The sequence below is a fragment of the Balaenoptera musculus genome, chromosome 10 (genome assembly GCF_009873245.2).
Source record: "Balaenoptera musculus isolate JJ_BM4_2016_0621 chromosome 10, mBalMus1.pri.v3, whole genome shotgun sequence".
NCBI classification, from domain to species: Eukaryota; Metazoa; Chordata; class Mammalia; order Artiodactyla; family Balaenopteridae; genus Balaenoptera; species Balaenoptera musculus.
Window position 1 is genome coordinate 82,421,616 of NC_045794.1, and position 13,128 is coordinate 82,434,743.

The 13,128-nt window shown below is 37.2% G+C and overlaps 1 protein-coding gene across 3 annotated transcripts in view; it reads right to left on the bottom strand.

Moving 5' to 3' along the window:
• The window catches only part of ANKS1B (ankyrin repeat and sterile alpha motif domain containing 1B), a 953,137-nt gene that overhangs the window by 661,698 nt on the left and 278,311 nt on the right, over positions 1–13,128 (bottom strand). For all 3 annotated transcript variants that reach the window (XM_036866270.1, XM_036866272.1, XM_036866271.1), the window contains one exon: positions 1,113–1,249. In XM_036866270.1, coding sequence (XP_036722165.1) covers positions 1,113–1,249 — 137 coding nt within the window. The remainder of the gene's footprint in view (positions 1–1,112; positions 1,250–13,128) is intronic.

The following is a 13,128-nucleotide window of genomic DNA, read 5'->3' on the forward strand; positions in this document are numbered from 1 at the left end:
TATCCATAACACTAAAATATACATTCCCTTGGAACTGATAAAGGTTAAACAAAACAATTTGTATGAAAGTGTTCTATAAGCTGTAGTGGATATGTAAAGCTTAAATGCCATTTTACTGATGAGGATGATGATTATAATAAAATAATCCAAAGTAAGTTATGGTAAAGAAGGTAAGATATTAAACAAATCACTGCTCATTTAGACCAAAACAACCTTAAAAGACATATTTGTTCTGCAGATTGGCTCAAAGTATTCGTTCATACTATATATCTAAGTAGATAGTGAATGGCATTGATCTGATCCAAAGTTCCCCTCTCTTGGATTTTATGAGGCCCATTCAGAATGAGCCAGGTTGAGAACATCACCAATTTCATGTTCTGAGTCCATCTGTTGGCAAAAATATAATGCAAACAGCTTTATAAGTGCTATTTTCAATGAAATATCACAGAACAGCTTGTCCCAATGATATTTCTAAAGCTTGCCTGCAAACCGCCTACTGGGAAATCCAACTGAAAGAGAAGGGGGCAGAGAAAGAAACCCATACAGAAAAGTGACAGGAATGGAAAAAAAGAACAAAGGGTAAAGAGACCAGCCAGAGGAAAGTGAGCACTGGAGGAAAATAAGGAGCATTGAGAGGTGCAACATTAAACACAGACAAAATTAGTTTGAAGCCATAAAGAACTGGAAAAAATATGTATATATAAACAACCGGGGTCGAAGGATAAAGAAGTGATCACAAACAATGCAGCATATCCAGAGAAATGAAGACAAAAGGAGAAGGAAACACCAGAAAACATGTAGCAGCTCAACAATTGGAGCAAAATTATTAAAATGTTGTAAGAGAAAAATGACGTGAAATAGCCATTTTTTGTAAGCATAATTTGTTTTTTCATGTAATATACAAATTCGTTTTTCCAAAAGCTAATACAGATTTCAACGTCTATCATCAGCTCCAAGGGAAGGAAACATTCTCTTCCAAGTCCATTCTTTTAACCTGAAAATCCATTTACTTATTATAAGATAGTCCAGGCATTGCAATATAAATGGTGCACATGCACTGATTCAAAAATGAAATATATTATAGTGCAGATGATGTCATGCTGGGCACTTACCTGGGGTCGAATGACTTTTACAATATTTTTGAGGGCAGTGTCAGGGGATGGAGGTGAGCAGTCAGGTGTTGGGCCTGTGGAGCTGTTTCTATGGTTACTAGTTCCTGGAGCAGTAATTGCTACCTCAGAGGCATTCTCTGTGAATAAAAATAGAACTGCCATGAACCTAATCACTCAGTTTACCTTTTAAGACTTGAAATTACTTTAGTAAACATGAATTGAGATTTCAACTTAAAACTGGTATTAATTACAAGATCATAATGAGGAATACACTCAGCAGTATATTTTAAAAATAATGTTTATTGAATGCTTTGTTTCTTTTAAAATGGTAAATACCTTCCCCTGTAGAAATGTTCCAAGAAGGAAGAATATTATTATTTAATTCATAATGATAGATCATCCAGCATAATTGTTAAGACTGCCATTATACGAATGATTAAAACCTTAACTAAAAAAATATGTCTTTTATATGATTGGACTAAGTTTTCTCCATAATATTTCAAGTGAGTATTGATCTTTATTAAAAGGAGAAGTTTCATACCTCCCTGATTCATAAAACCCCATTTCAAGGCTTCTCAAAACATTTTTCCCAGAAATCCCTCAAACTGTAAAAAAGCATCCCAGTGAATTAAACTTGATGAAAAATTATTGGCGCAAAATAGTTTTATAATATAGACAAAAACAAAACTATCGTTCACAGATAAATATATCTCCCTATATGGTCAAAACTAAGTGAATGAAATTTCAAAAATCCAAAGTAATCTTCCCTTATGTTCAGTATTGGGGGAGCAGAAATAAAGAAAATAATGACTTAAAAATCAGCAACATGTATAACATTTTCTTCTTGAATTTATATCAAAACAAAATAAGATCAAAGATGTAGTTTTAGAATGTTTAAAATACTGGGGAAAGGATGGAAAAGGTTCTGTAAATAACTCCTGCTAGCACATAGAAGTTATATTATTTTAACGACAATTTGGCAATCCTCTATGACTTTTTATGGAAACTGTTGTAAGCTCAAATCTTCAAAACATTTACTTCCTTGTTCTGTTTTTAATTAGTTCCCAATAATTTTCTGTCCTAGACAGTTAGCTGAATTGACGTAAAAGTGACTAAGACTGTGAATTCATTAGAGACCAGCAAGTTTCTCTGTTCCATGGCCATTGTCTACAATCCCAAGTGAAAAGCAATAACTTATTAAGGCACCTCTTGCTCATAAAAAGTGAGGGGATGAAACTTTACCCACCACATAAAAATATAATTTAGTCTCACTGAGGAATACAGACATAGGCTCATGAAACAAAAAATCCAAGTGTGACACATTGAATTAAATAGATAATTCATAAAATAAGTCTTAAAAGCTTCCAGAGCTCACTCTTGATTCGGGTTTAATATATATATAGTGGGGTCTGAATAAGCATCTCAAAAATAAGCCAGGTTCTGAAAGACGGTAGTTTGTGGGGGTGGTCTTCTGAGTAGGCTAAGGTAGTATGAGTAACCACTGAAACAGAGACAAAACATCAGCCAGCAAGAATGACAAGATGCATTCATTCGCTCTAATTTGTCCCTTCCTCTTTTCATTCATTCAGTCATACATGTAAAAACATTTATTTGGGGCCAATTATGTATTAGGTATTATGTTATGTTCAAAGGATAAATTAGAAAAGAATTTCTAGCCAGGGGTTAGGAGGTATGGAGGGATGAATAGGTGGAACACAATGGATTTTTAGGGCAGTGAAACTATTCTCTCTGATACTATAACTATGGATATATGTCACTATACATTTGTCCCAACCCACAGAATGTACAGCACCAAGAGTGAACCTTAGTGTAAACTATGGACTTTGTATGATAATGATGTGTCAATGTAGGTTCACTGGTTGCAACAAATGTACCACTCTGGAGGGGGATGTTGATAGTGGGGGAGGCCATGCCTGTGTGGCAGCAGGGAGTATATGAGGAATCTCTATACCTTCTGCTTGATTTTTCTGTAAACCTAAAACTGCTCTAAAAAATAAAGTCTAGTAAAATTTTTTAAAATCTCTGCCCTTGAGAAGTACGCAATCAAATGTGGCAACAGACATGCAAACAAATTATAATGCAATATAACTTGAGAGTTGATAACAGATAAATTAAGTATGGTGAAAAAGCAGGGGGAGAAGAAATCAGACTGTGGCTGGGAAGGAAGATGATTGTGAAAAGCTGCAGTTTTCAGGCAAGAAAGCTGGGACAGAACACAAAACATGAGGGCATAGAGGTGGAAAGAGCATAGATGAAGCTGGTATTTTACATTAGGAAGAAGTTGGAGTTAAGTTTAGATAAGTAAAAGAAGGTTTATTATTATGTTAAGTTTATGCTTAATTCTGTAGGCAATGAAAAATATTGAAGATATTTAAGCAGAGACTGGCATAGTAATGATAATAATAGCTAATGGTTATTGAGCATTTATTATGTGCAGGGAGCATGTTAAGTTCCTTTTACTTACTGAAGCTCATTGAAATAGCCTTAAAATAATTCTTTGAAGTAGCTTCTATTACTACCATTCCCCTTTTACAGAAAAGGTAATCACAAAGTTATATTTCCAATAAGTGGAAGACAAGAAATTCTAGATTGATGGCACATTGCCCTTCTGCTGGTTAGCATGCCATAGGTATGCAAAAGTGACTGGAAGGGGCAGAGCCTGAAGACTATTGCCATAGTCAAGGTATGGGCAGTCTCTACTTCTGAACAGAGTTAACCAACTCCACAAAAACAAAGTAGAACATGGAGACAATAAGAAAAAAATAATAAAAACAGAAAATGTCAACCATAAAAACATCCTAGGGTACACTTGTGTGTACTATATGGTATAATACCTGGAAGCAAGGAGATCTGTTAAGACCAGTGACCCAGGATAGATCAGGGCATTTGCATTTGAGTTGGTGATAAGTGGTTGGATTCTGGATGTATCTTGAAGGTAGACTAATAGAATTTCTTGATGTGTTGGATACAGGGTAGGAGAGAAATAGAGAGGGCAGGCATGACTAAGGTTTTGGGTCTGAGGAACTGAAAGGATGTAGTTTTGATAAGCAGAAATAGGAAAGACTATTGGAGGAGCATACACTCCTTACCATATCACTTCAAATATTGCCTCTACCCCATTTTCTCTTTTCTCTCCTTTTGGACTCCAGTGAAATAATGTCAGACTTTAATCTCCTTATCATTTATTCTCTCTTTTGTACTTTCATCATTTTTCTCTCTGTATTGCATTCTGAATAGTTTCTTACACTCATTTTCCAGCTTACTGGTTCTTTCTTCAGCTGTGTCTAGTCTGCAATCAAACCATTTTCTTACTTTCAGTTATGCTTTTCAGTTCTAAAATTTCTATTTGGTTCTTTTTCAAATACATTGATCACCATTTAGCATTTTCAATTCCCTAATGACATTTTCAGGCTTGCTTTTATTGATTAGAAACAGCAAGTGGTTTTGTTTTTAATCTGTCTGATAATTCCAATATTTTAAGTCTTCATGAATCTGTTTCTGTGTCTCTGTTTCTCACTCATGGTATCCTATTCCATTGTCTGTTTCATCTTCAATTCTGTGCTACTTTTTACTCAACTTTTTGTTAGAATAAAATATACAACATTAAATATCGCTCTTTGTCTTTTAGTAAATATTAATTCAAAAAAGCATCCAAACTCACATTCTAATACCAGATGCTGGCGTCTGTGGAAAACTTGCCTGTTCAACGTTAGACAATTCACTTAACTGCTCTGGATTTCAGTTTTTCTTTAAAAATGAGGATTAATAACTACATTCTAGGGTTTATGTGTGCAGAAAAAGGTGAGAGAACACAAATGAAAAATAACTAGCACATAATCAGACATAGTATGCAGTTAATAAATTTGAGTTTCCATTTTCCCTATTAAACCAAATATCATCAGAATTAAACTAAAATATAGAAGAGGAAAGAAAATCTAGAGGGAAAAGCAAGAAAATAAATAGTAATACTTTGTAGGTAATACATCTAGAGTAATGACTGTGAGTACTTGGGTAGGATTTGAGACCAGTACCTTTTAGCTATTAACACAAATTGGTAGGGACAGAATTTTAATTCCAGGAATAAGAGATGATCCCTTGAGGAATGATTCACTGCAAGGGCTGGCCCTGTTAAGTGATTTTGCATCAAAGCCAGAAAAAACTGCTGGGTAGTCCATGCAGACTATAAAGCAAAAGCTTCTTGAATGTTTCTTGTAAGTAATTTAATACATAGTACAAGAGAATGGGTAATCAAGTGCTAAATTTAGAAAAGACTCTGTCTCCATCTTCTGAAGCCATGACATGTACCATTACACTGATAATTTGATTTTATACTACCTTGCATTGTTCATTATCTCTTCCAGACTAGGTTATATTTTCACAGTGACTTATATTTCCTTTATTCTCTCCACAGCTCTTAGCTCAATGCAATCTTTTAAAAATACTAAGTGAAATAAAATGAATAAAACCTGTGTGTGTGTGTCAATGGCAACCATCATAAATGTCCTTAATTACATGGAGAAAGGTGATCTGGCTTTTATAATTCCATGGTCCTTTTGGAGAAAATCCAAATGAGAGGCATATTCTAGAACATACATAAGAGTCTTAGGAAACTGATTTATTCCTAAAATATCCTTTATTATATTATTTATAAAAAACCTACCAGGGCTTCCTTGGTGGCGCAGTGGTTGAGAATCTGCCTGCCAAGGCAGGGGACACGGGTTCGAGCCCTGGTCTGGGAAGATCCCACATGCCGCGGAGCAACTAGGCCCGTGAGCTACAATTACTGAGCCTGCGCGGCTGGAGCCTGTGCTCCGCAACAAGAGAGGCTGCGATAGTGAGAGGCCCGCGCACCGCGATGAAGAGTGGCCCCCACTTGCCGCAACTAGAGAAAGCCCTCACACAGAAACGAAGACCCAACACAGCCATAAATAAATAAGTAAATAAATAAAATTAAAAAAAAAAAAAAACCTACCAATTATCCAGTGGACTTTGCAAAATGACAGCCTATGTCCATGATGGTTTTACATGGTCAACCTGCATTTCCCACCTGCAGCTACAGAACATTTCTGATGAAAAGGAAATGAGGTGTATAAAAACTGCTTAGAGAAAATTACTGAAGATACTTGCAACTTCAGATTGAAATGAGACATCTTCTTGTCACATTCCCTTTCTATGCATTAGATTATACATTATGACTGTCAGTTTTCTCTATGATAACAAGCCTAGGAAAAAAAAAAACCTTCTAGTTTACTGGAGCTTTTAGAAGAAAAGTATTCTATGAATACAAAATAATTCATATGCAATGTTACAGAGTAGAATTTTAACATCATTCAATAGCATGTACTGAACAATTAAAGTGTACCAGAAACCATGCTAGTTGCTATGTAGCTGACAAATAGGACTGAGATTACTTCTGGCTGGAGATTCAGGAAAGGTATCATGGCAGAGGTGGTGATTAAGGAGTTCTCTGACAGATTAGTAAAATTCAGACATGAAGAAATGAGTGCGAAGGACATTCCAAGAGTTGGAAGTAGGAGAAGCAAAAGGTAGAAAGATGGGAAAGAGGCACATTTGTGGAATAAGCAAGATTTCAGTTTGAAAAGAATATAATATTCATGGAGGTAATACTAAGAAATGGAGGAGACATATACAACAAATTTGGGCTCTGGAATTAAATAAATCAAACCTGAAATCCTGCCACATTTAACCTCAGTTTCCTCATCTGTGAAAGTGCTTTTCTCTTGGTGTTTTTGTAAGGATAAATAAGACATGTGTGTATGTGTGTGTGTATTTTAACATATTGCCTGGCACATAGTAAGTGCTCAATTAAAGTAGCTATTGCTATTATTAAAATATACATGTATAATAATAATAATAACTATAACTAGATAGATGGCTTGAGGTATTATTGTGGAAAGTTGAATATAGCACTAAATAACTGTCAAGTAAGTATTTAATAATTATTAGTCTAGCAATTCATGAAGTATAATTTTTTAAAATATTTATTTATTTATTTATTTGGCTGTGCTGGGTCTTAGTTGCGCCATGCGGGACCTGAGTTCCCCTACCAGGGATGGAACCCCAGGCCCCTGCATTGGGAGCGTGGAGCCTTAACCACTGAGCCACCTGGGGAGTCCCAAAGTATAATTTTTTTTTTTTAAGGAAATCAGATTGGTTACGCATTTCTTTCTTTTTTTTTTTTAATCAATTTATTTATTTATATTTATTTTTGTCTGTGTTGGGTCTTTGTTTCTGTGCGAGGGCTTTCTCCAGTTGTGGCGAGCGGGGGCCACTCTTCATCGCGGTGCGCAGGCCTCTCACCGTCGCGGCCTCTCCCGTTGCGGAGCACAGGCTCCAGACGCGCAGGCTCAGTAGTTGTGGCTCATGGGCTTAGTCGCTCCACGGCATGTGGGATCTTCCCAGACCAGGGCTCGAACCCGTGTCCCCTGCATTGGCAGGCAGATTCTTAACCACTGCGCCACCAGGGAAGCCCCCAAAGTATAATTTTTAATTGTTGGCCTTAAGTCAGAAATTGGCAAACTTTTTCTGCAAAGGTCCAGATTGTAAACATTTTAAGCTCTGCAGGCTAGGATGTTTCTTTCGTAACTATTCAACCCTGCTGTTGCAGCACAAAAGCAGCCATTGACGATATGTAAGCAAATGGGTACGGCTGTATTTTTTTTACCTTTTTCTTTTGGCCATGACACATAGCTTGCAGGATCTTAATTCCCTGACCAGGGATTGAACCCAGGCCCCTGGCAGTGAAACTATAGAGTCCTAACCACTGGACCACCAGGGAATTCCCAGGTGTGGCTGTATCATTACAAGAAAATTTTATTTACAAAAACAAGCATAGGCTAGATTTCATTTGTAGTCTATAGGTTGTAGGCCCCTGTCATAAGTACTTCCCATGGAAATGGTCTTCCTTTTAGGGAGAAACCTAGAAGAATGTTATATTATAAATTTACTTTTCCATATTCATATTATACATGAACATTCTTCTCACTATGCAATTAAAAACCAAGGTTTCATTATGAAAGTAAAAATTCATTTAAGGTTTGTAAAACAAATAACATGATATCTAAAGCAAGGGCAATGCCCTGCTTTTAAGTGTTCAAAAGATGCTCACTGAATGGATGAATAAATAAATGAATAAAACCAATTGAATCTTTTGATTCTAAAGTAACTTTTAGTAATGGTACATGACCATCATTAGAAAATCATAAGTAAAACAGCCCAAATATCTTCTCTTCATTATTTTCAGTGAGAAAGTACTTCCTATGTACCATTTGAGGAAGTTAATATTTAACAATTATTTAGGGGACCTCCCTGTGATCCAGGGGTAAAGAACCCGCCTTACAATGCAGGGGACGCGGGTTCAATCCCTGGTCAGGAAACTAAGATCCCACATGCCGTGGGGCAACTAAGCCCGCGCACTGCAACTACTGAGCTCGCACGCCTCAACTAGAGCCCATGTGCCGCAAACTACAGAGCCCACACGCCCTGGAGCCTGCTTGCCACAACTAGAGACGAGAAAACTCACACGCCACAACTAGAGAGAAGCCCACGCACCACAACGAAGAGCCTATGCCGCAACGAAAGATCCCACGTGCTGCAACTAAGACCCGACACAGCCAAAATTAAATAAAATTAAAAATATATATATTTAACAATTATTTTAAAGAATTATTTAATACTCCAAATAGTTAATACATTTTACTTTCTCCTAGCAATGGTTTCTTAAAAATTAGCAATTCTTTCAAATATGTTGAAAACTGAAACACTTGAACCTTCATGACTATCACCAACCACTTCACATATTCAATAGTATTGATTAAGCAGATATTTTACCAGATAAAATGTGTGGTAGGCAGCTTCTAAGATGGTCCCGATTGATCCCTGCCTCATGGTAGTCATGCTTTTGTTAAATTCTCACCCCTAGACTATGTATTGAACTTGTTGACTAGCTTCTAACAAATACGTACAGAAAAACAATTGACCTTTGAACAACATGGGGGTTAGGGATGCTGACACCTATGCAGTTGAAAATCCTAGTATAACTTTCCAGCTGGCCCTCGGTACCTGCAGTTCCTCTGTATCTGAGGTTCTGCCAACCACAGATTCAACCCACTAGAGATTGTGTAGTCCCATAGTACTTATTTATTGAAAAAAATCGGAGTATAACTGGACCCCCACAGTTCAAATCTGTGTTGCTCAAGGGTCAGCTGTGATGAGATGTCACTTCTAGGATTAGATTAGAAAGAGCCTGGCTTCTGTCTTATGTGTGTCCTCTCATGTTCTCACTTTCTCAGCTCTTTTGCACTGAGGAAATCAAGTAATTATACTGTGAACAGCCTTTTGGAGAGGCCCACATGGCACTGTGAGGGACTGAAGCCCTCAGTTTAACAGCCTGCTGGGAACTGAAACTTGTCCATAACTGCATGTATCAGCTTGAAAGTGGATCCTTCAGACCCGGTCAAGCCTTGAATGACGGCAGTTCTGGCCAACAGCTGACTGCAACCTCAGAGAGGTTGTGACCCTGTGCCAGAACCACCCAGCTAAGCCCCTCCTGGATTCCTGGCCCACAGAAACTGTGAGATTATAAATATTTGTTGTTTTCAGCCACAAGTTTTGGGGTAAGCTGCTATGCAGCAATAGATAACTAATATGTTAGGTGTTTGGCTTACATTTATAACACGGCCAACATGTTAGATGTTTAGGCTACAATGGTAAACAGACTCTCAGCCTCATTTTGAAGTTGCTGCCTATTTAATGGAAAATATAGAAGGGAAAATATAGAATCACAAAACTGTCATTCATGCTACATATCAGGCACTATGGGAACACAGAAGAGTGAGCCACTAACTGAGTAAGGGGACCAGGGTAGGGAGTTAGTTTATGGGTAAGAAGAGAAGGTAAAGAAGAAATATTTAATCATAGCCTTGAAGAATGAGTGCCATCAAGCACTCAAGGAGGGAGAAGCATTCTAAACAAAGAAAACAGAATATGCAATGGGGCAGAAGTATGAAAGAGCATTATGCCTTTGGTGAACTACAAATAGCTCAGCCTGGCTGGAACACAGAATATGTGTGGAAAAATGAATGGAGATGATGTTGGCAAGATAAAGTATTAAGATGAAAGATGGAAAGGTGTATGAAAAGATGAGAAAACAAAACTGACTGTAAAAGATTGAATTTTTCTATTTAAAAAAAACAGCAACATTGCATTTCTAAAATTGTTTTCCTCTAGCCTATGGTCAAATACCACTTCCATCTATAAAAGAAACAGACTACAAGGATACAGTCACTTTAAAATTCTCTTCATAGAAGAGGCCGCATTTGTGTGCTAAATGTGTAATAAAGTTGATTGACCAGCAACTTCAAAGTGCCATTTGGTGTTTGAACATCTATAGTCTGCAAAGACCTTTGGTCTTATCTACACCAGAGAAATTCTTCTAAAGGGTCAACAGCTCCAAGGTTGAGAGGACATCAGAGTCCACAGTCTCAATTCAACCATGAAAAGTAGCCCCATGAATAAACGGTGGTGGGGCAATATTCTCTATCTCCCCATCCCCTCATTCTTGTTCCTTCCCATTCCTCAACCATTTAGCATAATTATGATAATTATAGAATCAGAATTATGCTGTAATTTGTGAGGACATTAGTAGAAGAAAGGCTTGTTTGTCCCACAGATTCTCTACTCTGAAGAGCTCAAGGATTTAGGAGGAATTCAGACAGTCACTAATAGTAGAATTTCACCATCCCTCTCCCAGGATGGTGCCAAGAATGACAATTCCTTGACCTTTACCAGCAAGATGAAATAGATCACTGGGGCAATGCACAGTAAAGAAAATGAGAGGCAGAGGGAGGCCAGAGGAGATGGGTCCCCACCCAAGGCTAACTTTTATGGACTGAATTGTAAGCAAATGAAGAAAGTAAAAAATTAAAGAAATAAAAGATTTTATCTCACATTGGGCAATTCATGGATTCTTTTGTTTTACAAATATATTTGTACTTCAATTCTCAGAGAGATTTTTGTTTTCCAGGATCTACTGGCTTTAAGCCCCATTTTGGGTTTCAGGCTTTGGTCTTGATGACAAATTCTTTTTTCTGATTTCACTCTCATTGGTTGCCAGTATTCATCTCCTGTATCCTTCTGCTCATTCCAAACTGGTGTTCACAACAAGCTGACAAAGCCATACCCTAGCACTGTCCTGCCAGGCCAGAATCCCTCCTAAGCAGGCACTGACTCCCCATTAAGGGAAGTTAGAAAATGAACTTGCTAAAACCCCAGATGAAAGCATCATAGTAGCTGGAGGTGAAAATGAGATTTATTCTTCTGTACCACAGGACTAAATTCCAGGATTCTTTCACACTCGTAAAAATGACTCTGCTATAGTCTTCACTGACTCATATCTATCATTTATTGAACTTCAATTTACTCTCTTTTATGCCTCAAAGCCTTAGCACATGTTTCCCAGTCTTGCTTTTCACCCCAAGCCTGCCATTTACCTTGGAACCTTCAGATTCCTTGTAGATGTTTAAGCCCAATAGTGTTCTGATTTTTACTCATGTGATCTTTGATTTGACTCTTTTCAGGTTCTCATACCTGAGGCTAAACCAGGTACTTCATTATGAACAGCAGTGGCTTCATTTGGGCATCTTAATCTCGAAGAACCCATTCCATAGATACAATATCCAATCATTTTCACTCTCTCATTTCCCTCACTCACACTAAACCTGTTGTTCAATCCCACTGCTATAAACAAATCCTTTTATACATCTAATTTCATTCAATCTATCAACTCCTATATTTACTTTTTACATATTCAGCTTAGACATAATGATTCATCATTTAATAACTCTCTTACCAATAACTACATCCATTCCTCTTATTTTACCACACATTCTGAGTGAAACTCTAATCCTATTTGCAGTAGACACTTTAATATGCCCTTCATATCTGAAAGATTTATTCCCTTAGCTGATTGAAGTGTTGCTGGCAGACAGTCTTCACCTGTCAGCCGTCTTTGGGAACTGCATCAGCTGAAGAGACTTGCTTGACCCAAGGTCATGTGCCCTTCCAGGAGCAGCCTGCTTCTGATGTCTGATTAACAGAAGAGTATAAAGGCTGTGCCTAGTCACCAACTTGGGATGATTTTGAAGGACTATCCCAGTTTCAGAGTTCCCTAGGGAGTCTGTAAGTGCCTATGTTGAGAATTCATCGCAAGCTAACCTCTCCTTCTGCCCCATCTTTCTTCTTTCCCACATTCATTGTTTCCGAGAGCACTCTTAATTGATCTCCTGTATGACAATCTCCATCTCAAGGTCTACTTCCTGATGAATTCAATCTCGATTGAACTCAGTCTAATTCTTCTCAGCAGTCCCTTTTGTAATTTTTTTCAACAATCAGGTACTAATCACTGAGAGAAAAAAACCAACGGCTATAAACTAATGTTATCAAACAATTTAATATGTTCTTAAAAATCATTTCACGTGGTAAGAAAAAAAAAAAAAACCACTCTAATAGAAAAAATGGACCAAAAATTACCAACAGGTACTTAACAAAAGAGAAATACAAATAAATGTATGAACATTTTTCTCAAACTTTGCTCAAAATGTTGTATAAGAGTATATGGATGGCATATCATCTGGTTTTGCTTTAATAAATGCGAAAACAAAATATTCACATGGTTAAACATTCAAACAGTATAATATGGTATATGATGATAAGTGAGCCCAAGCCCATCCGAAGGTGCCACACCCTACTTCCATTTTTTGTGAGTTCTTGCAGGAATTCATATAAGGGGATAGAAAAAGCATATGCATATCTGTGTGTAAGTGTATCATACATATGTCATTTTCTTACACAAATGGAAGCATATGTACTATGATAGCAGTTTGCCTTGGTCTTATCTATGCTTCATTTTATGTCCCTACCCTACCTTCCCTCTTTACTATCTTGCCTTCTAATTTTTGTTAGGAGGCTGGATTTT